Raw genomic sequence first — 26,393 nt, 5'->3', positions numbered from 1 at the left:
GTTCCATTTTGATCAGATAAATGTTGAATTATGGAAAGGATAAGAAAACTATTCTTATCTACACTATTTAAACACAGTCCTTTATGGTTCTAATGACAATTTTCCACAATAATGGAATAAAAGAATCTAAAAACTTTAAAGTATGCATGGGAGACATACAAAAAGAAAAATGATTTCTATATGAGCTCAAAGTAATGATACAATCTGGGCTTGATTTCTAAAAAGACAATTGAGGCCCCTTTTCTTTTTAGCTGTAAACAACTTGCTGTTATGACATGTAATGCAATACCATATTTTGGGAAATTTCAAACATTCACAATCCACAGGAAAAATACTCAACACTCCTACACTATTTTTTTTTTAAGCCCACAATAGTGCAGTCTTTCAGCTACAAAGCCAGAAGCCAGTTAAAAAACCAGTACTTTTCCACTAGAGTTACTTACGGGGCGGGGAAGGGGATGTTCGACACTGCAAACGTTAGGGTCTAAAATAAGATCATTGCAAGGAGTTACTACAACACTCACACTGCCAGCACTGTCATGGCAACAATGAACTAGCTAGGAGAATGCTCTTTTAACATTCAAAGCTAACCTTGAGTCTATTACTCATGGAAATATACCAAATTTTCTTTCAGGCAGTTCACTAAAGAAATCATCTTACTTGGTAATCTCTTAATGTAAAAATAAAACTTTCCTACACCATATTTCCAAGATCACAGTCCAGAGTCTCCTTGCAATCAGCTGAAATTTATAATGATGACATAATTAAAATTATGTATCACAATGAAACATGAAATTAATCAGGTTCCAAATGCAATTTCAAGATGGGTCAGGGTTTAAATAAAAATTTGGTGTGCAATTTACTAACGTCTAAGAATGTGGTTTCCCCTAAAAACACCAAAGTGTTATACTTCATCCTGAAGGAAAACTAACTTGGAACAAAAACTAATAAATTTTTTCACTGCTAGGAGCCTTATGTTAAATTTTTACTCAGAAAGTGCAGTATAATGGTGGTCTCTGTGGATCTCAATGCCTGGGTATGAAACCTGGCTCTTCTTACTAGCTACGATACCTTGGGCAAGTTATTTAACCTATCTGGGCCCTGATTTTTCTTCATGATAGAGCAGGGATGATAATACCTACTCTTACAATGTTGTTGTGAAAACAGAATGTGTATACACATACACACGTGCGCGCGCGCGAAAAGGGCTAACAACTAGGCTGCCCATAAAGAACGCTTATTCTTACCACATTCAAAAGTTTACATTCTGCTAAAACAGAAAGATGAAAAGACTGCCACAGATGACTTAAGATAACTTGGTTCCAATGCCATGACAGATTTTAACGGGGACAGGCATGGCAGCTTAGGAGGTGTCTCAAAAGACACATGCCACAGACAACCAAGCAAATTCAAGAAATCTAACATGATAGAAAATCTCTTCAAGCCCTGTTACCTTTCCGGGGTATCTTTGATTACTTTGTTTTAATCATATCATGCTGTCTAAGCTGGGCCAGTTACCTGGCAAGAATGAAAGGACTGGGGCACCTGGGTGGCACAGCGGTTAAGCATCTGCCTTCGGCTCAGGGCGTGATCCTGGCGTTATGGGATCGAGCCCCACATCAGGCTCCTCCGCTATGAACCTGCTTCTTCCTCTCCCACTCCCCCTGCTTGTGTTCCCTCTCTCACTGGCTGTCTCTATCTCTGTGGAATAAATAAATAAAATCTTTAAAAAAACAAAAAAACAAAACAAAACAAAAGAATGAAAGGACTGTTTTGGGGACTTTCAGTTTAATATGTCAGGATCCCATTGTGGGGAGCAGAGTAGGAACACTGATAGTGCAGCTCTAATCTCCTTAGTAGACTTTCAAGGCTAACAGTCTCTGCAGCAGGTAACTTGCCTGAAGTAGCAGGCATGAATCGACCAGGCACAGAAGATGATTCAGTAGCTTACTGACAATATTGACATATAAGCCATGATTTGCTTTTCCTATATTATGTGTCCCTGGAGATGTATTTGAAAGTCAAATGCCTGCAAGTAGAATAATAGACTAACATGATGTCAAGGGAGGAATCCAGTTCCCAGAAAGCTAAAACAATATTCATAGAATCCTTAATTTGCTTCATAGAGGTGTTTTTTCCTCTAGGGTGCTATCCTCTGGGCCAGGGAACCTGGAAAGTAGTTGCAAACTTTCCCAGTTGCTCAGGAACTTGGGGTACCCTAAAAAGCTTATTGTGCCGGGGGCTCAATTTCCCATCTCTTTCTATCACACTGTGGGGGCAGAACAGAATATTAATAGTTAACATTCACTGAGTGCTTACTGGATTCCAGTAAGCATTGCACATGTTACCTCATTTAATCCTTTCAACTCTGTGAGGGAACTGAGGTTTAAGGAGGTTATGTAATTTGCCCAAGGTCACAGAGTTTGGCAGAGCAAGACTTAAAGCCAGGTCTGACTAACTCCAAAGCCCATGATCTTGACAAATTATATTCTAATCCTGTCCAAATATGAAGCAAAGGCCTTGGCCATGGACCTCCCCATGTACACTTGACCACCTGGATGACACATGCAGCTGCCTGCCTGCAATTCTTTCCTGCTGGTGCCCTCCTGACATACACTCCAGGGAGGGGATGGCTGCTACCAATCTGCCATCACCACTACAGCAAACCTCTGGGCAAGCCAAACACCTACCTTGGGGCAGTGACTGGTTAGAAGCACCCTCTGCTAAAGTCGGACAGCAGCACTATTCAGCTTATATATGAAAAGTCAATGTACAGAAAGCAATTAGAAGTGTTAATATATGTGGATGCAAAGTGTGGGATGTACGAAAAATCCTAAAGTAATGCCAGTTTGGAGTTTGACTCATTAACTAAACCACCTAAGATCAAGCTTATCATCATCAACATCATTGCCAATATTTATTGAGCACTTACTATGTACTTCTACATGCTTTACACATTCATTTAATTCTCAAAACTACCCTGAGTTTGGTATTATTATTACCCTCATTTTACAGGTAAGTAGTCTCAAAGAGTTTATTCATAAATAAATTTGTAGGTTACAAAATAGCGAAGGTTACAAAATGCTTTACCAATATCATCTTTTTTATAATCAAATTACAAGGTAGACAATTATGTAAATTCACAGATGAGGACAATGAGATGACAGAGGTTACTTTATTCATGAGCATATGGCTGGTAAAGAAAATCCAGTAAGATCTTTATTTTTTTTTCCCAGTAAGATCTTTAAATCTAGGTAATGTGAGACAGTACACTTCGAGTAGTTAGAAAGCAAAAGAAATCAAGAAATGTTTTTTAAGCAGAATCATTATTAAAATTAAGTAAAACAGCCTTTCTTCTGCAATGTCAAAAGATAGATAAGCAAAGTGTTTGGCATATAGAAGGTACACAACAAATACCTAATAAATGAAACGAGAAGAAATAGTTCACTAGGTTCAGTGGTAAAATCTATACTGTTTCAAAAATAATTCAATTATTTCTTATACTCAGAACCTCTGTCATCAACAAAACTGAATCAACACAGGTTATATTTTATAATTTAAGTCTGCCAATGCACACATTACTTGTTAGATGAAAAAGCAGACACCTTAAAATGGTGAGGTGTAATCCCTATACAACTTTGAGAGACCTTGTTTTGTGAGAAAACCTGTCTCCCTATCATTTAAATCACTTTTTACTTTTGAAAGCCTTCTCTTAAATATGTCCTTCAGTACCATTGAACATATCACTACCACTATTTTGCAAGGCTTGGTCTTTATCACATGATTGGAAGAATATCTTGCTGTGTTTAGGCTATGAATAGCATTTGAAAAATTACTCAGTTATAATTATAGACAGCTAACACCTGCCAACTTGCTAGAAAATGAAATCATGTAAAATTTTAAGATGAGTGTGCAATGCTTGTCAAAAGCTTAAGTATCAAAACAGTAAATGCTTACTTTTAATGGGGTAAACTAAGATTCTAACTAGACTTTTCTGAATATTACACATAGATTTGACAAATTATCCTCGCTAATTTTTAAAAAGTATATTAGCTTGTCATTTTAAACAATTTTAAAGTTAAAACACTAAGTAAATACTGTTTATACTACTGAATGAATATTTTTCAATTAAGGAATACATACACATGAAAGTTGATTTGGATCACTCACAAAATTCACATCATAAATTTTATTTTCCTTTAGTATGGTTTAAGCTGTTTTGAGGTAATTTTATAATATAAATAATTTATAAATCTATGATGCAGTTTCCCCTTTTAAATTAAAAATGGGGTAAGAATAAAATATAAAACTAAAAATATCTAAGGTAATGACATATTTCATTGGAATCTAATGAATTTTTTCTACTTCGTTATATAAAAGACATCAGAACATGAGAAGACAGGTAATTCTCATGTTCCCAATTTCACATGAGTTTTTTTCTTGTAAATTGAAAAATGTCAGAAACTGTGACAGTCTACTAGTAACACACATTAACAATAACAATGCCAACTGGAAAGATCTAATAAATGGTCCTAACTGTTATCCTACAAAACTCCCTAAGTATTTCCAGTGAAAAAGCATTTTTAAAAAACAAACATCTTCTTTTAAAGATATTATTTCTTTGAGAGAGAGACAGCAAGCGCGAGGAGGGTGAGGAGCAAAGGGAGAAGCAGTCTCCCTGCTGAGCAGGGAGCCCAATGAGGGACTCCATCCCAGGACTCCATTCCTGGACTCCGGGATCACGATCTGAGCCACAGACAGACGCTTAACCGACTGAGCCTCCCAGGTGCCCCAAAAAACAAACACCTTTTAAGAGACTTTTTTTTTTAAATACACAAACATTATGATAAATGTATCCTTATCAGCACTAGTTTAATGCGGTGTAGTAACCAAAAGGAAAAAAAAGCAAAGCATGAAATGTTTCCATAGTATGCCTATTTAGCTGAGGTTTTCATATTTCAATTTCCAGTCTGCCAATGCCCCAAACAATACCATCATCAAATAGTCTGAGGAACTCTCAGATGCCCCTGAGTATACTGTGCCTGCATAATTAAAGTACTAGGTAATTTTATCAAGGTCAAAAACGTCTCATTTAATGTAATAAATGTGGTCTAGAAAAGTTGGGTCAAAGTAAGTCCTATTTTCCATTGACTTCCATTAAAAAAAGCAAGTATTTTACCATGTGGTATGACAAAAATAGGCTGATTTGAAATTGTGACAAAGAGATTAAAATTGGTGGCAAACCTTGTTTGGTGCTAATGTACTTCCAGCAGAACTTTCATCCTTCTATGCACTTTAGGCACTGCCTCCCCTCTCCCAGCATCTCCCTTGTCCTTTCACAAGTTGTAAAAATTTTCCCGTTTCTATGGTTCCTCCAGTCCATGTTAATTTGCTTCCATATAAACACTGCCTGTTTTCAAATATGAAAATTCTTTATGATTAAGACATTAAACCAAAAAGGACCCTTTTGTATCAAAGTTTTAAGTGACCGATAACATTTTATTATATGCAAGATTCCATGTCTACTTTCTGTCAGGTCAGCTTCAGCAAATCCTTAAGTTGGCTGTTTGAGTCATTAATTTATTTTCTATTCAAATGGTTAAAAGATATCCTGCAAATTTCTAGTGGTCACCAAAAGGAAAATGAATATAACTCTACAAGAGAACAGCACACCCACACCTATTTTCTAATTCTTTTACTCCATGAATGAACTGTATAGCACTTTAAGGGCACAGTGTTAATGAGAAAATAATTCTAATTAAGCTAAACTATTGTTTCAGAGGAACCCATGACTTTAAATTGAAATCTAATAAGCAAGTGTTTAATATCCCATTTTTCTACAAAACACTACATCCCATTTATAAATTAAACAACATGCTAAAAAAGCCCATTTTAAAATTAATCATTCTGGGTTTTTTTTCATGCTAGAGACCATCTGAGGCACTGTAATAGGAATTAAATATTTGAAATCTGATATCTTAAAAAAAAAGTATCCTTGTTAGTTTCAGTCTTTCTGAAAAGTCAGAACAAAGGAAGAGGATAGGATGTATTTATGTATTATAAAGAGGACACTGAGGGTAGATAGTGCAGATATGATTCATCCTGTAAGCCACTGGGTAAAAAAAAAAAAAAGAAAAAAAAAAAGAAAAAAGATAAGCTCTTACTTTGTCTGCAAACCATTTAGGAAAAAAAAAAAGTTAATAGCTGCCTTCAGTTTCTTCACATTCTCCATCCAAAGAAACACAGACAACCTGAGGGTAAATAGCATTCCCCACTGGGATCAAAAGCTACTGAAGTGGTCAAAGGTAGGAATGAGAGGAAGCACTGAATGGAGAAGTAAGCCAGGAGGCTTTCTGAAGGAAAGGGATTGAGTTTTCAGTGTATTAATAAAATAAGAAAGACCAGAAAATAGTGGATATGGAAGAGAGAAACTTAGTGTAAATACTGAAAGAAGACTCTCGTGTTTGCTGTGGCTGAGAGTAGCCGTGAATTGTTTGAGATGCACCACCTTAAACTTTTGGCTTTGACTAGACATAGCAGGAAAAAAGAAATCAAAACAAAATAATCAGTTTAAAAGGCCAAATCTGCTTCTACAATGTTCCTAATCTCATGTTACATTTTATATCATTATAAATTATGTTTCTAATCTAACAGAATCTAAATTATAACTAGACCAAAGCAATATTTTATCTAGTGAGATATTAGATCAGTTCAAATAGCAGCCTCTGACTAAACTTGACTGCCTTGCATCCCCCTTCTTCCTCATCAACAGAAATTTTTTGTTCAAGTGATGGGGGTGTCCTGGCTGTTAGGGGCTGAATGCAGATTCCAAATCTAAACCAGAAACGTCCAATTTCCTTGCCAATGACTAGCTTAGAAAAGGGCATGTGACCCAACCCTAGTCAATAAAAACTGACAGGAAGTCTGCTGGAGGCTGAGAAAAGCTTTTCTTCCCTGATAGACACAAGCAAAGAACTCTTCTCAACTGTACATGGAGCTTGGAACTGCTGAGGTAACCTTGCCACATGAGTAGAGATAGTACTTGCCATGCTGAGGAAAGGAAAGCAGAAAGAAGGCAAAAAGGTAATGTAGTTTGATAATGAATCAATCAAACAAGCTTGAAATTGCCCAACCTCAAGATTTATTATACAAAATAATAAATCTTATTGTTAAACCTACAAACTATATACTACCCAAATTGGATATCAAATGGATACTCCACTGCAACAACTGAAATGTGTATCAGACCCAACAGCTAAAGTTTCATTTCTCTTTGAGGGGTAACAATCGTTTCACTAAATGAAAGCCTCCTCTACCCCACTTAACAAAGATATATACTTTGTTACTTGTTCTAACTTTTCTAAAGCCAAATTACTTTCAGATAGTGTTAACTGCTGGCATGCTTATAAGAAAATTTAAGTTTTCCTTTTTCACAGTACAGAAATCAAAATGGTCAAATGACCATTCTAAGTATTTGGCTATTTTGAGAACTCCTCATAATCTTCTGATGAATATTTCCACACTCACATTCCTCCCTTAATTACATGCATCATAAAGACTATACTAATGTATCCAACCAGTGTTAATACACCTGCTCCTTTGTTTAGAGAATCAAACCTATCAAAAAGGTATTAGGGGTTAACAACAACACACCCAGCATAAGTAAAGCCTACTATGAGAATAGAAGACCTTCCTCAAAAGCAGGGAATAAGTCTTATTAATCTTCCAGCCCAGTGCCTGGCACAGGACAGTTCTCAAAAATGTGTTCAACAGATTTAAGTATGTTGATATGAAATCAATAAATTGAGAACAGGAATACAGAGAATGCTCTCTCTCAATGTGCCAATTTTTTACAGGTTTAGCCATTTTGAGTTGAATCCATCCTACCCCTACCCCACTATGGTCGTCTGAGCTGATTTACAGCAATTAAGAGCGGGAACAGCTGCAGGAATTGCAAATTCAGTTCAGCTTCTCCAGCTTTACCAATGAGTAAGAGAAAGCATTATGGAGCACTACATTTTATTATTTGACATTTTATTATTTGGTTTCCCATGTGAGGCTGGAGCGGTATATGGAAGCCAGATGACATTGGACATTACGTGACATCTTAAGAAGTTTAAATTCTATCCTCAAGGATTTAAGGCAGGAGAGTAACATGATCAGATTTCATTTTAGATAAATGACTCTGAAGTTCTGTGGAGGATGGATATCAAGGTGGAGGATGGGTTAAGTCTGAAGAAGTGACAGATAACAATGGCAGTACTACAACCATAGTAGTAGCAGGGGCAGAAATCCCTTCAGGAGCTTCTTCTCATTAGATGTATCATAGGCAACTTAATCTCACCATATCTAAAACAGAACTCACCACTTCTCCTAAACTGACCCTTTACCACTCTTCTGTCTCAGGAAATGGCTGAACTATTCGCCAAGTAGTTCAAGCCAGAAACTGGAGAGCATCCTTGATTTTGTTATTTTCCTCATCTCCTTTATGCAATTCAATACTATATCCTGTGGTTTCTAACTCTTAGCAATCTCCCAAACCCATTCACTGTTTCCTACTTTTCACAGCTATACCCTACTCCACCATAAATTTTGCAAAAAGAACCTCCTAACTGATGTTGCACATCCACTCTTGACCCCTGAAATTCATTCTACACATTGCTCCCAAAGCAATCTTTTGAATACACCATGGATCATGTCAACATCTTGCTCAAAACCCCTCAGTGGATTCCAATTGCTACTAGGGTAAAGTCCACAACTCTTAATTTGGCCTACAAGATCCTCTGTTATCCAACTCCTGCCTAAAAACAGTAAGAATTCCTAATATTACTGAGCATTTCTTATGTACTAGGCACTGTGCTATGTGTTGCAAGCACGGTTTCATTTTATTGTCATTGTGAGCATCATCTTCATTTTGCAGACAAGGAAACAGAGTCAAGGAGAAATTATGCAACTTATTCAACATTGCAGAGCTAATAAAGTATTGGAGCCAGATCTGACAGAGAATGTGCTTTTCACTCTCCCTTCAAAAATATGCTCCAACCGCATTGTGTTACTTTCTGTTCCTAGAACTCATCTGCTCTCTCTTGCCATGAGGTCTTCACACAACTGTTCCCTATGTATGGAATGTCCCTCTCACAAATTTTATTTTTGCCTGGATCATATCTATTCATTTGTCAAATCTCTGCTTAAATGTCATCTCTTCAGGGAAGTCTTCCCTTACTATCTAAAATTATTTGTTTACTTCTTTATGGTCTGTCTCTCTCCAATAAAATGTCAAAATTGTTCACCACTGGTTTTTAGTTCTTAGAATGGCATTCACCAGAGGTTCAATAAACATTTGTTATATGAAGGCATGCATGAATGATGTAGGGATGGAAACTCCCTCATCTGGTGACTTTATTCAGGCTGATAAGAAATAAAAAGAAGCCAAATAAAAATTTGTTCATCCACTGGATATTTAGTAGCTTCCAGGACCTAGCCAATACTCTTGAGAACTTAACGGCCCTCCCGAGGTGACAGACATAAACATGCGATGATGGCACAATATAAGTAGAGTGCCTGTTATAATAGTAGCAGGAATTAAGTGCAATAGATGCAGAGATCCAAAAAGAGTATAAATCTATGGAAAACCTTCACAGTGGAGGAGACTCTTGAATTTTTTTCCAGGATGAGTGAATCTTGAAATATATATCACATAGTCCATGTATTTCACTTAATGAAAAGGAGAGGAGCATTCATTTTATACTGGGGCACTTTACATCTCCTTTAATTCTCACAACAGTTCTATGTTATTATTCCCATTTCATAGATGTGGAAATCCAAACTCAGTGAGATCAAGTAACTTAACTTGTCCAAGGTTATGCAATACATAATAAAGGAGAATTTGAGCCCGGGTCTGTCTGACTCCAGTACCCATTTACTTACCAATAATATCACAGTCCTTTGACCCTGCACTCCCCAGAGCCTAATTACTTCTGTTTTCAATATAATTCTTAACTAAATTGGTTATCTGCTTTCCCATTTGAATATAAATAAGCAGCAAAATTAAAGATTCAGGAAGAGAACAAAGTGAAGTATACTGACAGTAGGGGAGGAACAGAAAAACTATTAAAAATTGAACACAAAAATTCAAAAAACATGGATCATGTAGTCCTATACACGCCACCCTCAGCTAAACAATAGTACTTGATGTGCATAATGATGACCCCATTATGGGAAAAAATGGTTGTTCTAGACACTACAGTCTAAGAAATAGAGAAATAACTTTTAAGGCTTAAAAGGGTAAACTTCAGGTTTCTAGAAAATTAATTCCTCTCTGATAACTCTGGATAAACGAATTGTAACAATTGTTCCCAAACTGTGAAAAGAAATATTCCAAGATCTTGAACAGAGTCTTCATTTTATGGACATGATTACTTTTCTGTTGCTTTAAACTAACCAAAATAGAAAAACTATTAATCCTAGCATTTGGGTATATATATATATATATATCTCCAAGTGAATTATAAGTTTTAAGAACTTCTCATAAATGACTTCAAACACATGGATTGAGTAATTCAGACTGACCAGCATAGTGTTACTAACCATTCTTAGGATCTAAAAACAACCTTTCTCTAAACAAAAACAAAAACAAACAGGCCCAAACAAAACCCTTCTAACAAATCTTCCAATAAAAGAGGAGAAATTGGTCATGTACAGAAGAGGATGAAAACTAACATTTTTAATCTGTTGCACTGAAAACTTAAGTAGTTGTGTATGTGAAAAAGAAAAATCAAAGAATTGAGGCAAACACAGAGAAAACTAATTGACTAGTTTACTATGAGTCTTTCTACCATTAACTCAACCTGGGTTCAAATTTTCAATCTGAATATGTTAGCTCCTTTGTAACATAAGCTTTTATTATTTTATGTAATTCATTTTTTTTTTAAAAAAAGAAAGGTTGCCTTTAGAGAAAAGACCCTGATTTTTTGTTTTAAGAACATGAGAAAATTGTTTCACCAATTATCCTGAACAAGTGAAGAAACATTTAATATCCTTTATCATTTGAGAGGCTTTTAAATGAGAAACATTCCTAACAACATGTAAAAATGAATACAAGAAAAAGCAAATCTTTACTTGCAATTAACTGTAACTTTCTCATATTTTCCCCAGAGGAATGAAGTTTCTGCTAAAACTCTCTAAAAAGACAATTCTTTACTTATATTTGAAAACTGCTTTTACTTTAGCTCATCTTGTACAATTTTGGCCCCAGATTCAATGTCTTACAAGCCACTCTAAATTTAAGATGTAGAATGAATTCGTAATGGGTTCACATAACCAGCTAGCAGCAAATACAAAGTGAGTAACTGCAATTAAAACTGCACTGTACTAGATGGACAGTTGTAATTATAATGTTTTCTTACCTGGACGCTCTTCAAAATAAATTCACTTTTCTCTCTTACATCTTTAAAGGGACATCTCTTAGAAAGCATAAGCAGATGAGCAAGAAGTTTATTCAACCCATCCAAAGAAACAGCATTTGAAAGCCCGTCTGATGGCCGAAGAGGTGTCTCTTTCACCGAACGAAGATACTCGGTTTTTCTCAAAATGGTTTGCTTAATGTTTTCCAGTGCTGTCTCTCTAGTAGTTGAATCTCTACTGCACAGTCCATCCCATCTCACTTCATTCTCTCCTTCAGCCATGACAACTGGAGATTTTGTCTTTGCCGTCTTCAGTTACCCTTCAGCATGTCCCCAAAAGCAATTTGTATTTTTAAAACGAGAAATGTAAGAATAAAATCAGAGAAATCGAATCGTCATGAAAACACAAATGTCTGGGTGACATCTGGAACCAGAAGTGTCTTTATATTAATGGCTTTCAACCATCTACAAGACAGAACTCACCCTCTCCTACATGAAGGGGCAGTCTTCTTGTCAGAGACTAAAAAAAGTTGGAAAGTTGAAACCCGACAGCGCTGGCTTTGCTGGACAGGCAGTCTCGGGGAAGTGCTCTCCTCCTTCTCGCGGGGTCAGCGGATATCCTCACGTTGTGGAGCTGTCAAATCCGTGCTCTGCCCAAAAAGGCTGGTGAGAGTTGAATGCACTCCAGCCATTTGGGGTTTTTTGTCTGGACAGCCACCGTGTTCTCAGGAGCATTCCCGCCCCGCCCCTCCTCCGGCACCAGTCCCCGCCCTCTGCAGCTCCTCCCTACCGCTCGGCTGCCCGCTGGGAGCTGGTGGGGAAATCTAGCCAAACCCTTGCTCACTGGCTGCTGCGGCCGGACACCCAGTCGCTCCTTGGTTGCGGCAGCCTCTGGCAGACGCTGTCTCGACTGCAGCGTTGGAGGAAAGTGTCTCCGGCCCCGAAGATTCCGGATCCGCGAGCAGACGCCACTTCTTTTCCTATACCTGCGTCCTCGCCCACCGCCTACTAAACCTGACGGGCACAGGGCTGGGCCACAATCCCCGAAAGCTGGGCCGGGCCGCGGAGCTGACAGAGAAGCCAAGGCCCGAGGCGCAGAGCCCGCCCCTTCGCCCAGCCCCATCGGTGGGGCTCGGCCCAGAGGGCGGGAGCAGGGAGGGGAGATGGGGTCCTCACCCCCCAGCCCCTCCCCTTTCTCCGCCCGGCATAATCCAGGAGCCGCCCCTGCCCCAGCGCCCTCTTCCCCGCCCAAGTAGACGCGACCCGCGGAGGCAAAGCCATTGGAAAAAGCCCCGCCCTCCGGCCGGCTACCTCCAGACCCCAAGTCCGCGATCGGCCGCCAACTGCAGCCGGCTGCTACGCATGCGTGATGGTGAGCAGGGCGCATGCGCCTAAGGAGCATTTTTGCGTCGGGGGCGTTTTTCGTCCCCTGCAGTTTGGATTCTCCCAGCTGGAGAAGAGGAAATAAAAGTAAGGAGTTGAAGGACACTGAAACTATTACAGACAAGACAAGCACGGCAAAGAAAGAGGGCGTAAACACACACCTGGAAGAAACTGAATCCAAATTTAAGATTAGCCCGAAGATAATGACAGTGTCTTTATTACGCCAAATCCGAGATTTAAGAAGGCCAGGCGTCCTCGCAATGACTTCTGGGAAATGTAGTTTTGATGTACCGGCGCGTTCTGTTCGCGATAGAAACTACAGTCCCCAGGAGCCACTGCGACGTTGCCTGTAGCACGCTTCGAGCTAACGGTTAGCGCGGAAGGAGGTTGATAGCGTCGAATTGGTGAGCGCTGAAGGTTTGGCTGCCAATTTTTCTTTGACAAGATTTTTTCCTTCTTCCATTTCCTCAGGGATTTTGGAGACCAAGCTATCTAGAGCTGTCCTCATTAGTCCAGGGATAATGTCCAGTAATCTGCGTGGGAAGTAGTAGTCTGGATGCCGCAGGCCCAGGGCGCATTAAGGCGCGAGGAATGATTGCGATCCCAAGGGTCTTGGGAGCAGCCAAAGGCCGGGCAAGAGGGATGCTGTGGAAACCGGTGCATCTTGTTGCGGTCTCTGCTTCTGCTTTCAGGTGGACTCGCGCGCGCGAAATTAGGTATCCCTGTGCAGTTGCACTTTTGTTTGCCTTTGCAGAGGGGTGTTCTGTGTTTTATGCGCTCAAATGAAATCCCACTCAGGGTTCTGAAAGAGAGTTGTTAAATACATTTTGTATCAGACTAAGGGGAAAAGAATACCCGGTATTCCTAGATATGAATGTTTGCAGGCTTTAAGGATACTATATGAAAAGGGACCTATAAAAATCTCCAAAATTTGGTATATTTAGAAGATTCGTTTGTTTAAAAATTAAAAAGTCATTTCTCTTGAGAAAAGTCAAGGTGTGAAAGGCAGTCAGTGGACTGAGAACCAAATTAGATTTTAATTCTTTACATTGTGGAGTAGATGCGTTTCTAAAAATTGAGTCATGGGGCACCTGGGTGGCTCAGAAGAGCATGCAACGCTGATCTCTGGGTGGTGAGTTCCAGCCCCATGTGGGGTGTAGAGATTACTTAAATAAAAAGTTTTAAAAATAAAATAAATTAAAAAGATAAAAATTTAGCCTTGCGAGGTACTGAGTATACAACAGTGAAAAAGACACAGACCCATCTAGTTATACATTCTAATGGTTAAACACACAATTACAGTGCAATATGATATCTGGCTGTCTGGAATGGCTAGAAAGAAGATCACTAGCTTAATCTTGGAAAGTCAGGGAAATCTTCATCCCAAAGAGGGCTAAAAGAACAGCATAAGGTGAGGCCCAGAAGTGAGAGTGGTATGGAACTTTGAGGAAACTTCAGTAAGCCAAATCACCTATATTTTGGGAGGGATAACTTTGTGTATGGATGTACTTTGAAGCTGCAAAGAGACAAGTACTGTGAATTTTCCAGATAGTTTCTGAAAGTGACCTGTCCTTGAACAGATTTAGTTTCGATGAGTTGGTCTAATTTGGAAAACCTTGCTATATTGTATGCTACTGGTTTAAAACAGAATTTTTTTAAAATGTGAACTTCTTATGAGGATGATATCAAAAAATAAAAAAGACATTCCTTTTTTGTCCATTTTTGGGCTCATTCTCCTTTGTCCAACGCACAAAGGGTAGGGGAGTTTCTTAAATCTAGGTCCCCTTTTTACTCCATAGTTGAATATGATCCCCTCCATATCCATGGTTTTGCTACCACCTATGACTTTTAAATGTATAGCTCTATCCGCCTTTACCTTTTCAGCTGTCATATATCCATTTCCTTGATATTTCTTTTTTGATATCTCTAAAGCACCTCAAGTTCAACATGCCTAAAACCAAATGCATGGTTATCTGTAATGAGTCTGATTCTTTTCCAGTGTTCCCTATTTCATTTAATGGTCCTTCCATCCACTCGTGAAAATTTGAAAACTACGCATTATTGATTTCTTCCTGTCCTTCATACCTCTATATGAAGGCCTCTATATACCCAGTTATTACCAAGTCCTATCAATCTCATCTCCCAAATATCCTCCAAATCCATCCTTTTCCCACCGTCTGCACAAGCACAGTCTTTTCCAAACTGCCATAATCTGTTGCCAAGACTGTCGCAATAGGGATTATTCACTGGCATTTCTCCTTTAGTTCTCCACACTGGAGCCATAATGATCTTTTTGAAATGCAAATCTGACCAGATTTTTCTCTTAAAATCATTCATTGCTGTCTCCCTATTCTTAAGGCAAAACTTCTTTGTAATGCCTAATATCATTTTGTCCCTTCCCACCTCTCCAACCTCACTTAGTATACCTATCACTCTCCACCTATCTCTGCTTCAGCCATACAGATCTTTCTTCAGTCACTGGTTCTCATATTCCCTTCATCCATTTATACACTCAACAAATATCTGTTGAGTATCTACTATGTAATGGGACAATCACATATGTCATTGAGCACAATATACATTGACACTTGAACAACATGGGTTTGAACTGCAGAGGTTCAGTTACATGTGCATTTTTTTGATAAATATAGGACAGTAGTGTAAATCTCTTTTCCTTATGGCTTTCATAATAACATCTTCTTTTCTCTAGCTTACTTTATTTTAAGAATACAGTATATAGGATGAATACAGAATGTGTGTTAATCAGTCATTTATGTTATCCATAAGGCTTCTGGTCAACAATAGGCTTTTAGTAGTTAAGTTGGGGGGGCATCAAAAGTTATATGGATTAAAAGTTGTGGGATTTTTTTACTTCCTGGTGGGAGTTGGCACTCCTAACCCCCATGTTGTTCAAAGGTCAACTGTACAAAAGTCCCTAGATGCATAGAATTTGCATCTATTAAGGGGAGATAGATAATAAATATGTAATATATGTGGTAAACGAAGGCAAATGTGGTGGAGAAAAACAAGAGGCAACCAACAAGGGGACTAGGAAGTGCCAGATTGTGGGGGGCAAGTTCACTTTTAAATAAGGTGGTCAGAAAAGGGGACATTTGAAGGGATCCGAAGTAGGAGGAGGAATAAGCTGTGCAGATACTTTGAGGAAGAACATTCCTGTGAAGAGAACAGCCAATACAAAGGCCTGTGGGCAGGAGCAAAGAAATAGCAATGTAGCTGGAGCACAATGAATGCAGGGGAGGAGAATAGCATGAGGTCACAGAGAAAGGAGGTCACATAGATTATTGAAAGGACTTTGACTTTTTAATTGAAATAGGAAGCCATTGGAGGGCTTTGAGCAGATCAGTTGCATGATCTGACTTTTTAAAATGATTACTTCTTTGAAATTGTGTTGAGCATAGACCAGGGGAAAGCAAGTGTAGAAGCAGAAACACTAGTTAGGAAGCTAAAGTAATGCTCCAGGTGAGAGATGATAGTGGTAGCTTGGACCAGGGTGCTAACAGTGGAGGCAGTGGGAAGAGGCCCACAGTCTGGATCTATTAACGATCGTTTAGCCAACAAGTTTTACTCTCATGAGGCATGAGAGTATAGGAGTCAAAGATGACTCCAAAGTTTTTAGGCTAAACAACGAGAAGTAAGGAATTGCCATTTAATGTTGTGGGAAAGTTTCCAGATTTGGGTACGGAGATAAGGAAGTGGAAATTAAGAGTTTTGTTTGGCCATGTGAAGTTTGAGATGTCTCTGAGATGTTCAAGTAGAAGTGTGGAATTGGCAAGTTGGGTAAATGAGTATAGAGATGAGATGGAGGACCTGGCTGTAGATAGAATAATTGGATTTCATAGCAGTGTTTTAATAGCAGTTAAAGCTTGAGAATAGTTGGTATCACAAAAAGAGGCACTCTATAGAGTTTGGGTCACTCTGGAGTCATCTGCAAAGGGGACTGTGCAGGAGCAGCCAGTGAACACAGAGGAGAACCCACAGAGTGTGGTGTCCTAAAAGCCAAGTGAAAGTGGTTGAAGAGGAAGGAGTACTAAGTATGTGAAGTGCTGCTCTGGATCAAGTGAGATAAGGATTGATAACTGCCCACTATATTTAGTAATATGGAGGTCACTGAGAATGTTGAGAGCAGTTTTCTGGAGTAAAGAGTATAAAAGTCTTTAAGATAGAATGGGAGAAGAACTGGAGACAGTGAGACAGTGAGTGTAGATGCAGTACCTTTGTACTGTTTTCTTTGTCCAGACTTTTTTAGCCTGTCTTTGATTCCCCTTCCTATAGATCTGAGCTCAAATACCACTTTCTCAGTTTCCCTGATCTGATTAAATGTCCGTATTATAAATACACTCTAATTTTACCATAGCTCTCTACTTGCTAATAAGTTACAAATGTAGTTTTATAATGGTCTGTGATAATTTTATGAAAGTGTGCCTGCTTCTTTTTAAAAATTTATCTATTATTTGAGAGAGATGGAGTGCAAGGGGGCGGGGGAGGAGCAGAAGGAGAGAGAGAGAGAGAGAATCCCAAGCAGACTTCACACCCAGGGTGGAGCACAACGTGGGGCTTGATCTCATGACCCTGAGATCATGACCTGCACTGAAATCAAGAGTTGGATGCTTAACCAACTGAGCCACTCCGGTGCCCCAGTGTGTGTTTCCTTCTAAAGCTTAAGCACAGAAGAGCAGCAACTGTGCTGAATTTTGCTCATGATCTGCTGCTCTGGGTACTGTGCTTGGCATCTAGTATGAACTTAGTACATATTTGATGGATGAATGGAAGAAAAATGGAATGTCACAGAATTTTCAAAGGTATTGCATATTTACCTATTGTTAACAAAAACACAAGATAATTGGTAGCAAAACACAAGATAATTATTATAATGAAAACATTTTAGAAAATATGTCTTTTTTTTTTAAAGATTTTATTTATATATTTGTGTGTGCACAAGTTGGGAAGAGGGGCAGACTCTCTGCTGAGCAGGGAGCCTGAGACACAGGGGCTTAACCGACTGAGCCACCCAGGTACCCCAAGGAGTAGCTGCTTTAAATGAAGAGTGCTTTAATCAAGGAAAAAGCTGACTGGCCGGGTCTCTACGAGGCCTTTATCATGAAATTCATTGATGAATTTACCATAAAGAAGCAGTACTCCTAAGTCTTGTGGGCTTAGAAACACAATCTTGCACAAGTGTACAAGATTTTGTGAGATGTGGAGATTGTGTACGTGTGTGTGTGTGCGTGTGTGTGAGTGACTGATGGATTTATCAGGATGCCAGTTTATTAGTATATTTTGAGATAGTTGCCAAGTAGATAGCGTATAGATTCTCTGACCAAGGAGTTTTCTCTGTAATAAAATTACATGAAAAATCTTCAGATTGCTTAGAAACTTGGATTCAGAACAAAGGAAGTTAGGTACATGTTGTGGTACTTAATAGCATTTAACTGTGAGAACCAACACAGTAGAGCTTTAATTACCTCCATTTCTTTTTCTCTGAGTTGGTTTTTTTCTTTTTCCATTCCCAACTCTTCTCTTTAATAAAAACATATGTTAAATATGTTAAAACATTTATTTTTTTTTTAAGATTTTGTCAGAGAGAGAGAGAGAGAGCACACAAGCAGGGGAGCAGCAGGCAGAGGGAGAAGCAGCTCCCCGCTGAGCAAGGAGCCAGATGCAGGACTCAGTCCCAGGACTCTGGGATCATGATCTGAGCCAATGGCAGACGCTCAACCGACTGAACCTCTCAGGCATCCCTGTTAAAACATTTATATTGTAGCCTAGTCTCTGACTCTGTAAGCTAATTTTGCATCTGCTTTAGTCCATTATATACTGATTTATAGTTCAGCTCTCAGAGAGTAATCTTATTTCCAAGTTTTCCTAGTCCCCACATTTCATACGGAAATACATTGGTCTTAAGCTGAATAGCAAGGTCTAAGCTAGAGATATATATTTGGAAACTATAAGTCTATTGGAATATTTTGTTTTATTTTGCTTTTAAGCTACCATATCTAAGTGCTTACTGTGTTTTAGGCACTCTGTTGAATGCTTTGCATATAAATTATTTTATGCTTACATAGCTAAAAATGTAGAATTGACCCAAAACTTAACCACTATGTTAGCATTATACTATAACCATGGGAGTGAATACACTTGGCTGTGGAGAGAATGCAGACTCAGAAATCAGCCAGGGTAGTCTGAAACTAACTAGAAAAGAAGAAAATAACCAGGAAACCAGCAGATGGGTAACCAAGAGATTTGAAAATTTCAGAAGGAATGATTAGTCAGTATGCACAATGCTAACAGGTCTAGAAAGCTGAAGTTTCTAGATGGGTTGACAACTAGTAGCCCCTGTTGAAGTATGATATATGCATCTGGCATATATTCCCATATTAATATTGAATTACTATGCTGTGTTGAGATAAAGATTGATTGACTTGGGGTGGCCTATAGGGTAAAAACATGTTGCCCCCTGGGGATAGGAGAGTCTTTCCTAAAGGGCTGGCATTTCTCTTGTTCAGCTTATGCCAAAAGGTAGGTTCCAGCTCAGGAAGCTACAACTCCGATAAAAGGATTTAAGTAAGTGGGCACGGGTAAACTCTGCATCTCTCTGGGATTTCCTAGGTTTAGTCTTTAAGGAGGGGATATGGTAGGCATGGATTCTTGAGTGGTGGGTGTTAAAAGAGTGCTAACCAGTTGAAGATAGCTCAGTAACTAGGATAGAATGGGGCTTAAAAGCCCCAGAGAGAAAATCCTAACTTTGAAGATTTGCTACCTGGTTACCTTTTATTATCTGTGCTCTCTTTTATTATTCTCTAGCCTAAGTAAAGTCTTATTTAAATTTTATAACTTTATATTTACTGTATCAAAATATAGAAGGGAAGGAGTCGTATGATCATAGATCTAACTAGGAAAGAGCATTATAGGGGGAACAGCACCATTCTCCCTGTGAATGCCAGTGGGGAGGGACAGCACTAAAAAGATCTCCAAGGGGAAAGTGAATATTGAGGACAATAATTAGAACTCAATAAGTTGTCCTTCTGCATGTGGAGATTTTCCTTTCATCATCAACCTCAGAGGATCTGGATTTTATTTATTAAAGAAGACAACACAGTTTTTATATCAGAAATTCATCAGTGACCTTTTTCATTGCATTCACAGGGGACTGGAGGGGTGGAAGCCAGATATTTGCATTCATTTATTCAGTATTTATTGAAAACCTACTATGGACAACTCTGATTGGTGATAAATATACAGCAGTATACTTAACAAGCTCCTGTTCAGAATTGCCCTTAAGAAGCATATAATCTATGTGGAATATAGCTCACTCTTTGAAGAAACTTGGCTGAGCAGTGAGTCATAGAGATAGGGTAGTAGCTGAAGTTCTATATGAGAGATAATGAAGAAAGGATGGTGTTTAAGAGCTAGAATCAACAGAATTTAGTGACTATTTGGATATGAGAGATTAAAAAAAAAAGTCATGGGTTGACTACTATCCAGATGGTAAACACTAACTCCTTCCATTAATCAGAGTAGGGAATATACTGGAAATACCAGTCTTGGGACAGGAAGGTACGGAGTCCAGGTTTGGACATGTTAATCATCTTGTTTGAAGGACTTACAAGTCATGCAAGTTAACAGTACCTAGTACTGCTTTGGGACAACTTTTACATATGAAATCTTAACTGTTGTTGAGAGGTATAGCTATATATACAAATAGTGAGAAGAGCATGGACCTCAGAGTCCCAGAATCTTGGATTTGAATCCCAAGTCTGCGTTTTGCTGGGAGTATGAATTTGGACAATTTTTTAACCTCCCTAACTTTGGATGTCAGAGATGAGATAGTTTTAGTTTTCTTATGTGTACAAGGAGGATAATTACCTACTTTTCGATGATTGTTGTGTAAATTTAATGAGATAATGTATATAAAGGTTTTAGATTTGCATCTGGTATATATTGGTACTCAAGAAATGGTATTTTTAAAATAATCATCTTTTGGGGGGCCTGGGTGGTTCATCGGTTAAGCATCCCACTCTTGATTTCAGTTCAAGTCATGATCTCAGGGTCATGAGATCGAGCCCTGTATTGGACTCCACGCTGGGTATGGAGCTTGCTTAAGATTCTTTCTTTCCCTCTCCCTCTGCCCCTCTGTCCCCCACCCCCCACCACGCTTGCTCTCTCTCTCTCAAAATAAATAAATAAATAAAGTGATCATCTTTATGTAAAGTAATATTTGTCCTTCAGTTTGATTGAGATTAATGAAATGTTTATAAAGTGCTTTGTAGTTGAACTGAAGAGTGCTATTTTCCAATAATACTATTATTGCCAACATTTTTTAAGATTTTATAATGAGATCCTTGAATTATACCTCATTTTTCTCAAATTTACAATTTATTTTAATAATATTTTATGTTTTAAGCTTCTTGGGAAAAGTTATAAACAGTAAAAATATGGCAATTACTTTTCTTAGAAAATAGAATAAAATTATATTTCTGAACAAGGACTCCATGTCCAGCTTTATTCTAAAAATTACTAAAAACACCATATTTCATCAATAACATATCTATACGATGTGAAACTTCTAAAGATTGTATAGTTCAGGGAAATATAATTACCACTCACATAAACTTTTATTTAATATGATACAGTTTTACACTGTTTAATTTAGAGTTCTTAGTTTCATATTGTCTGCCTTATTTTTGATATAACAAATAAAGTAAACAGATATTATTGAATTTAGAAGAACTGCTTTCAGTTGGTAAATTTTCATAAGTACATTCAGAAGATTGGGAAATAGGACTGTTCCATAGCTGAGAACAGATTGAGATGTTTTGCTAACTTTGGGGAGAAGCAGCATAGCAATTCCATGAGACCACTGACTTTGAAGTTAGGCATTTAAATTCTTACCTCTGCCATTTACCTTATACAGATTGCTAATCTTTCTAAAACCCCATTTTCTTTATAAAATACAGAACATGTTATTATCCATTTCTGATCTTTGAATATACCAAATTTAAGATCCTTACATATTCTGTTTTTTTCTACTCACAATGCTCTTACCTAAGATTTTCACATGACTGCCTTCCTCACTGTTTTAGACTCATCTCAAAATCCCTATCTTCAGAGAGGTTTTACCTGACCATTCTAGCTAAAGCAGACCACCTAGTATCCTTTCTAATCTTCATCACAGCAATTCATTTATCCACTTGAACATATTTATTTGTTTTATGCTTATTTTGTGTTCTTCTGTATGAAGGACCCTGTCTTGTTTACTACTATACTCTCAGTGCCTCAAACAGTGATTCACACATGGTAGATGCTCCTCGAATACTTGACCCATTGGCTGACTCTACCTCGCAGGCTTAAGAAGATTCCATAAAATAATGTGTGTAATGCGCTTAAGTGTTCGGCACCATTTCCTCTGTTTGTATATTTGTTTTCCTATGTCCTATCTAATTTAAAAACTTTTGAGACATATACTTAATACACATACACATATGTAAAATCTAATAGTTGTAATTGCTGTTATCAATAGTTAATATTCACAGTGTGTTTACTCTGTGCCTGTATTATGCCGGTGATTTATATGGATTTTCTTTCCAATAACTCTATGAAGTAGATATTATTATCCGCATTTTTACAGATAAGTAAGCTGAGGCCCAGAGAGTTTAAATAACTAGTCTCAAAACAAACTAGTAAATGGCAGGGCCGGAAGTGGAAACCTTGCCTGTCTGCCTCCTGACAAAACTCATGTTCTTAACTTCTTTACAGTCTATCCCTTGCCCCCAAAAAGGGCGGCATTCAGAAAAAAAGCAGTGGCTTTTTTCTCATGACAGAATTTTTTTTGTGGGAGGGGGTACCAACAATAGAGCTTAAATACCAAGTTAGAGCTCAAATGTTCATATTTCTGCCTTCCCCAAAGAAAGGCTTTCTGCCTTCTTGAGGTCCCATCTCAGTGGCCCCTGTTGTTTAGCCTTTTATTTACACTTGTATCTAAAATGAAAGAATCAAAACTTAAGCTGAATTCTTTATTCTTTGTACCCTTACTGTGTTTGATGTCTCACACTGTCAGAAAGCCTCAAGGTCTAACTTTTAATGGTAGCCCAACTCAAGTATTAACAGGGCTGAATTAAATAAACGACTTCCAACATCCATCACAGCCCTCTTTTAGACCTTTATTCATAATAACAGATTATAGCTGTGGCTCTTAATTTTCTGTGTAACTTTGGGCAAGTCTCTTGATCTTTCTGGGCCTTGGAGTCTTCATCTGTGAAATGAGGGCAGTTGGAGTAGATTTTTTTTTTTTTTTTAACTAAAGCCCATAATTTGCATTAGGGTTCACTCTCGTGTTGTGCATTCTTTGGGTTTTGACAAATGCATAATGTCATGTACCCACCATTGCAGGATCATGTAGAATAGTTTCATACCCCTGAAAATTTCCCGTGTTCCATCTGTTTATGCCATCTTCCTTCTCCCGGAACCCCTGGCAACCACTGATCTTTTTACTGTCCTATAGTTTTGCCTTCTCCAGAATGTTGTATGTTGGAATTATATAGTATGTAATCTTTTCATACTGGCTTCTTTTACTTAGCAATATGTGTTTAAGTTTCCTCCATGTGTTTCATGGCTTGGTAACTCATTTCTCTTTATCACTGAATAATATTTCATTGTATGGATATACCACAGTTTGATTATCTATTCACCTTTTGAAGGACATCTTGATTGCTTCCAGTTTTTGGCAGTTATGAATAAAGCTGCTATAAAATACATTTATATTCAGGTTTTTTGTGGACATAAATTTTCAACTCATTTGAATAAATAACTAGTAGCGTGCTTGCTAGGTTGTATGGTAATCTTACATGTAGCTTTGTAATAAATTCCCAACTGTCTTCCAAAGTAGCCATACTATTTTGCATTTCCATCAGCAATGAATTCCTGTTCCTGTTGCTCCACATCCTCACCAGCTTTGGTGTTGTCCGTATTTTGGATTTTAGCCATTCTTGTAGGTAAACAATGATATCTTACTTTGATTTGTGATTTCCTAATACAGTATTGATCATTTTTTCATATGCTGTTTTTATCTTCTTTTGGGAGGCATCTCTTCACATCTTTTGCCCATTTTAAAGTTGCGTGGTTCATTTTCTTATTGTTGAGTTTTAAGAGTTGTTTGTATATTTTAGACACAAGTTCTTTATCAGATACGTGTTTTGCAAATATTTCCCTGTCTGTGGCTTGTCTTTTCATTCTCTTGACAGTGTCTTTGCAAAGTACTTTTAAATTTTTATGAAGGCATACTTGTCAGTTTTTCTTTCATGGATTGTGCTTTTTGGTGTTGTATGTGAAAAGTCATTGTTGAAACCAAGGTCACCCAGATTTTCTCCTATGTTATCTTCTAGATATTTTACTGTTTTGTGTTTTACATATAGGTTTATGATCCATTTTGAGTTAATTTTTTGTGAAAGGTATAATGTCTGTGCCTAGATACACTTTATATTTTCATTAAGTTTCTGCTGGCTCTGAAATTATTAATTATTTTGATCAATAATATCAAAAGGTTACACTGTTATTTGTCTACATTGCCATTTCTTGCTACTTTTCTTCCTGGTGATACAGGTTTGCAAAAACCCATCTTTGGTTTCTCCCCAACAGTTTCATCTTTCTATACCATGAAAACTGAAGCCCTCTGAACCTTAAGTATCTCCTTATGTGATGACTGACTTCAATGTAAATTTTTAAAGGAAATTATCTTATCTACTCTTTAGTAACACAAGCAATTTTATCTCCAAATTCTTACTTGGTGTTTCTTTTCTTTCTTTTTCTTTTTTAAGTAATAGATGAAAATGGAATTTTACTATTTTATATTAGAGTAAGATTATTGCATTGCACGTTATGATTTTAGAGGTAGCCTGCCATGAGGGATTGGTGATAAAATTGTTGACCTTCTTAACCTGCATTTACAGTGATCACATCAAACATAAGAAGTAGGGATTAGTTCTCATTGTGTTATCATCCATGTGACTTGAGTTGCATATTTAATCAGAAGCCCAGCATGAGGGGTGCCTGGATGGTTCAGCCAGTTAAGCATCTGACTTCCACTTAGGTCATGATCTTGGGGTACTGAGATCTAGCCCCACATGAACTCCCCACTCCATGGGAAGTCTGCTTGTCCCTCTCCCACTCCTTCTGCTCATGCTCTTTCTTTCTTTCTTTCAAATAAAGAAGTAAAATCTTAAAAAAAAAAAACAACCCACAATATTATGAATTCATGTAAAATGTATACTATAACCTAGGAGATTAATAACATTTCTTAAATTTTCTGTTCATTACCTCTTACTGATTTATATTTGTAAAAGGCTATAAAGGTAATTAAATTAGATACTAATTTGTGATTGCTGTTGTGCATTACTATCACAAAATCACTCCCATTTCATGGAACAAAAGAAAAGATAAGGAAATAGAGGGATGGAGAAGGAGAGTCTCAGCAGTGAAAGGGCTTTTTTTCTTTTTCAGAAATTAATTTTGTAATTGAAAGAGAAATATATATTCCTTATGAATCTTTAGATAATAAGTAAAGGAAGGCCTATGGTTACTTTCTCAGATGATTTATTCAAAGACTTTTTTCTTTTTTTATTGATGTATAATTGACATATAACATTATATTAGTTTCAGGTGTACAATATAATGATTTGATAGTTGTATGTGTTATGAAATGATCATCACAATAAGTCTAGTTAACATGTCACCATACATAGTTATCAGTTTTTTTTCTGTAATGAAAACTTTAAATATTCAAGTTTTGCCTCCCAAGTGCTTAACTTGGTTTTTTTTAATTTTGGTTTGTTGGAAAATAGCTCATCAACCAAGTGTTATGTATATACCTTGGGTGTGTGTATGTAAGTGTGTGTGTTGCCCAGATGAATCATAGAGACTTTTCAATTTGAATCTTTAGATTTTATTTTTAAGATGTCCCTAACAATATAGATTTGAATTCTATTTTTTTCAGCCTTTAAAAAGGCTATTTTCTGAAATACTGTCATTTTTACTGTTCTCAGAATACAGTTTTTCTCTTTTCTGTGTGTACTTTCTTTCTTCAATAAATGAATGAAACACTTATATCAAGTTCACACTTCAGTATTTTTTCCAGTTCTTTTGTCTTTAGTGTCTCCCAATTTACTGTGATGTGCTTTGAATGTCTTAATCTCCAATATTTCTGGCATATTTTAATATATTTTAAAAAACAAAATAAAATCATTTAATATGTATTTATTTTGCCCTTATTGAAAGATTTATAAGCTAGTTCTAACATGTATGTACAATTTATGACATACGTTTTAGAAACTGATCTCATTGCTGGTTTCATTCTTATTTTTCTACTTTTGTTTTTCTTACCCACATATTTTAGTGTGAATATATACATATATAGGTAAGATATTAAAATTTTGTGTGAATATTTTATGTGAATATATACATATTTTATGTGAATATATACATATATAGGTAAGATATTAAAATTTTGTCATTTAAAAAAATATTAAATATTTCAGACAAAAAGAAAAATAAGAGTAATAAATACTCTTTTGTAACTTTTGTTCAGATGTTAATATT

General features: G+C 37.3%; 2 protein-coding genes across 14 annotated transcripts in view; one reads left to right on the top strand and one right to left on the bottom strand.

Moving 5' to 3' along the window:
• The window catches only part of SESN1 (sestrin 1), a 110,742-nt gene extending 97,996 nt beyond the window's left edge, over nt 1-12,746 (bottom strand). Inside the window, exon 1 of the mRNA XM_026511667.4 lies at nt 11,406-12,746. Within this exon, the coding sequence (XP_026367452.1) occupies nt 11,406-11,684 (279 nt within the window). The 5' untranslated portion in view covers nt 11,685-12,746. The remainder of the gene's footprint in view (nt 1-11,405) is intronic.
• Nucleotides 12,747-12,798: 52 nt separating this feature from the next.
• The window catches only part of CEP57L1 (centrosomal protein 57 like 1), a 77,543-nt gene continuing 63,948 nt past the window's right edge, over nt 12,799-26,393 (top strand). For 2 of the 13 annotated variants that reach the window (XM_057311215.1, XM_057311212.1), the window contains exons 1-2: nt 12,799-12,872; nt 13,257-13,501. The gene's annotated coding sequence lies outside the window, so the exon portion shown is untranslated. Of the gene's footprint in view, nt 12,873-13,102; nt 13,502-26,393 lie in introns of those variants that run through there. The other 11 variants (XM_048226065.2, XM_044388831.3, XM_044388832.3 and 8 more) reach the window with 10 other exon arrangements.

The sequence above is a fragment of the Ursus arctos genome, unplaced genomic scaffold, assembly GCF_023065955.2.
Source record: "Ursus arctos isolate Adak ecotype North America unplaced genomic scaffold, UrsArc2.0 scaffold_13, whole genome shotgun sequence".
Classification (NCBI taxonomy): Eukaryota; Metazoa; Chordata; class Mammalia; order Carnivora; family Ursidae; genus Ursus; species Ursus arctos.
Note: the sequence above shows the minus strand (reverse complement) of the source record. Positions and strands in the feature narration are given on the sequence as shown.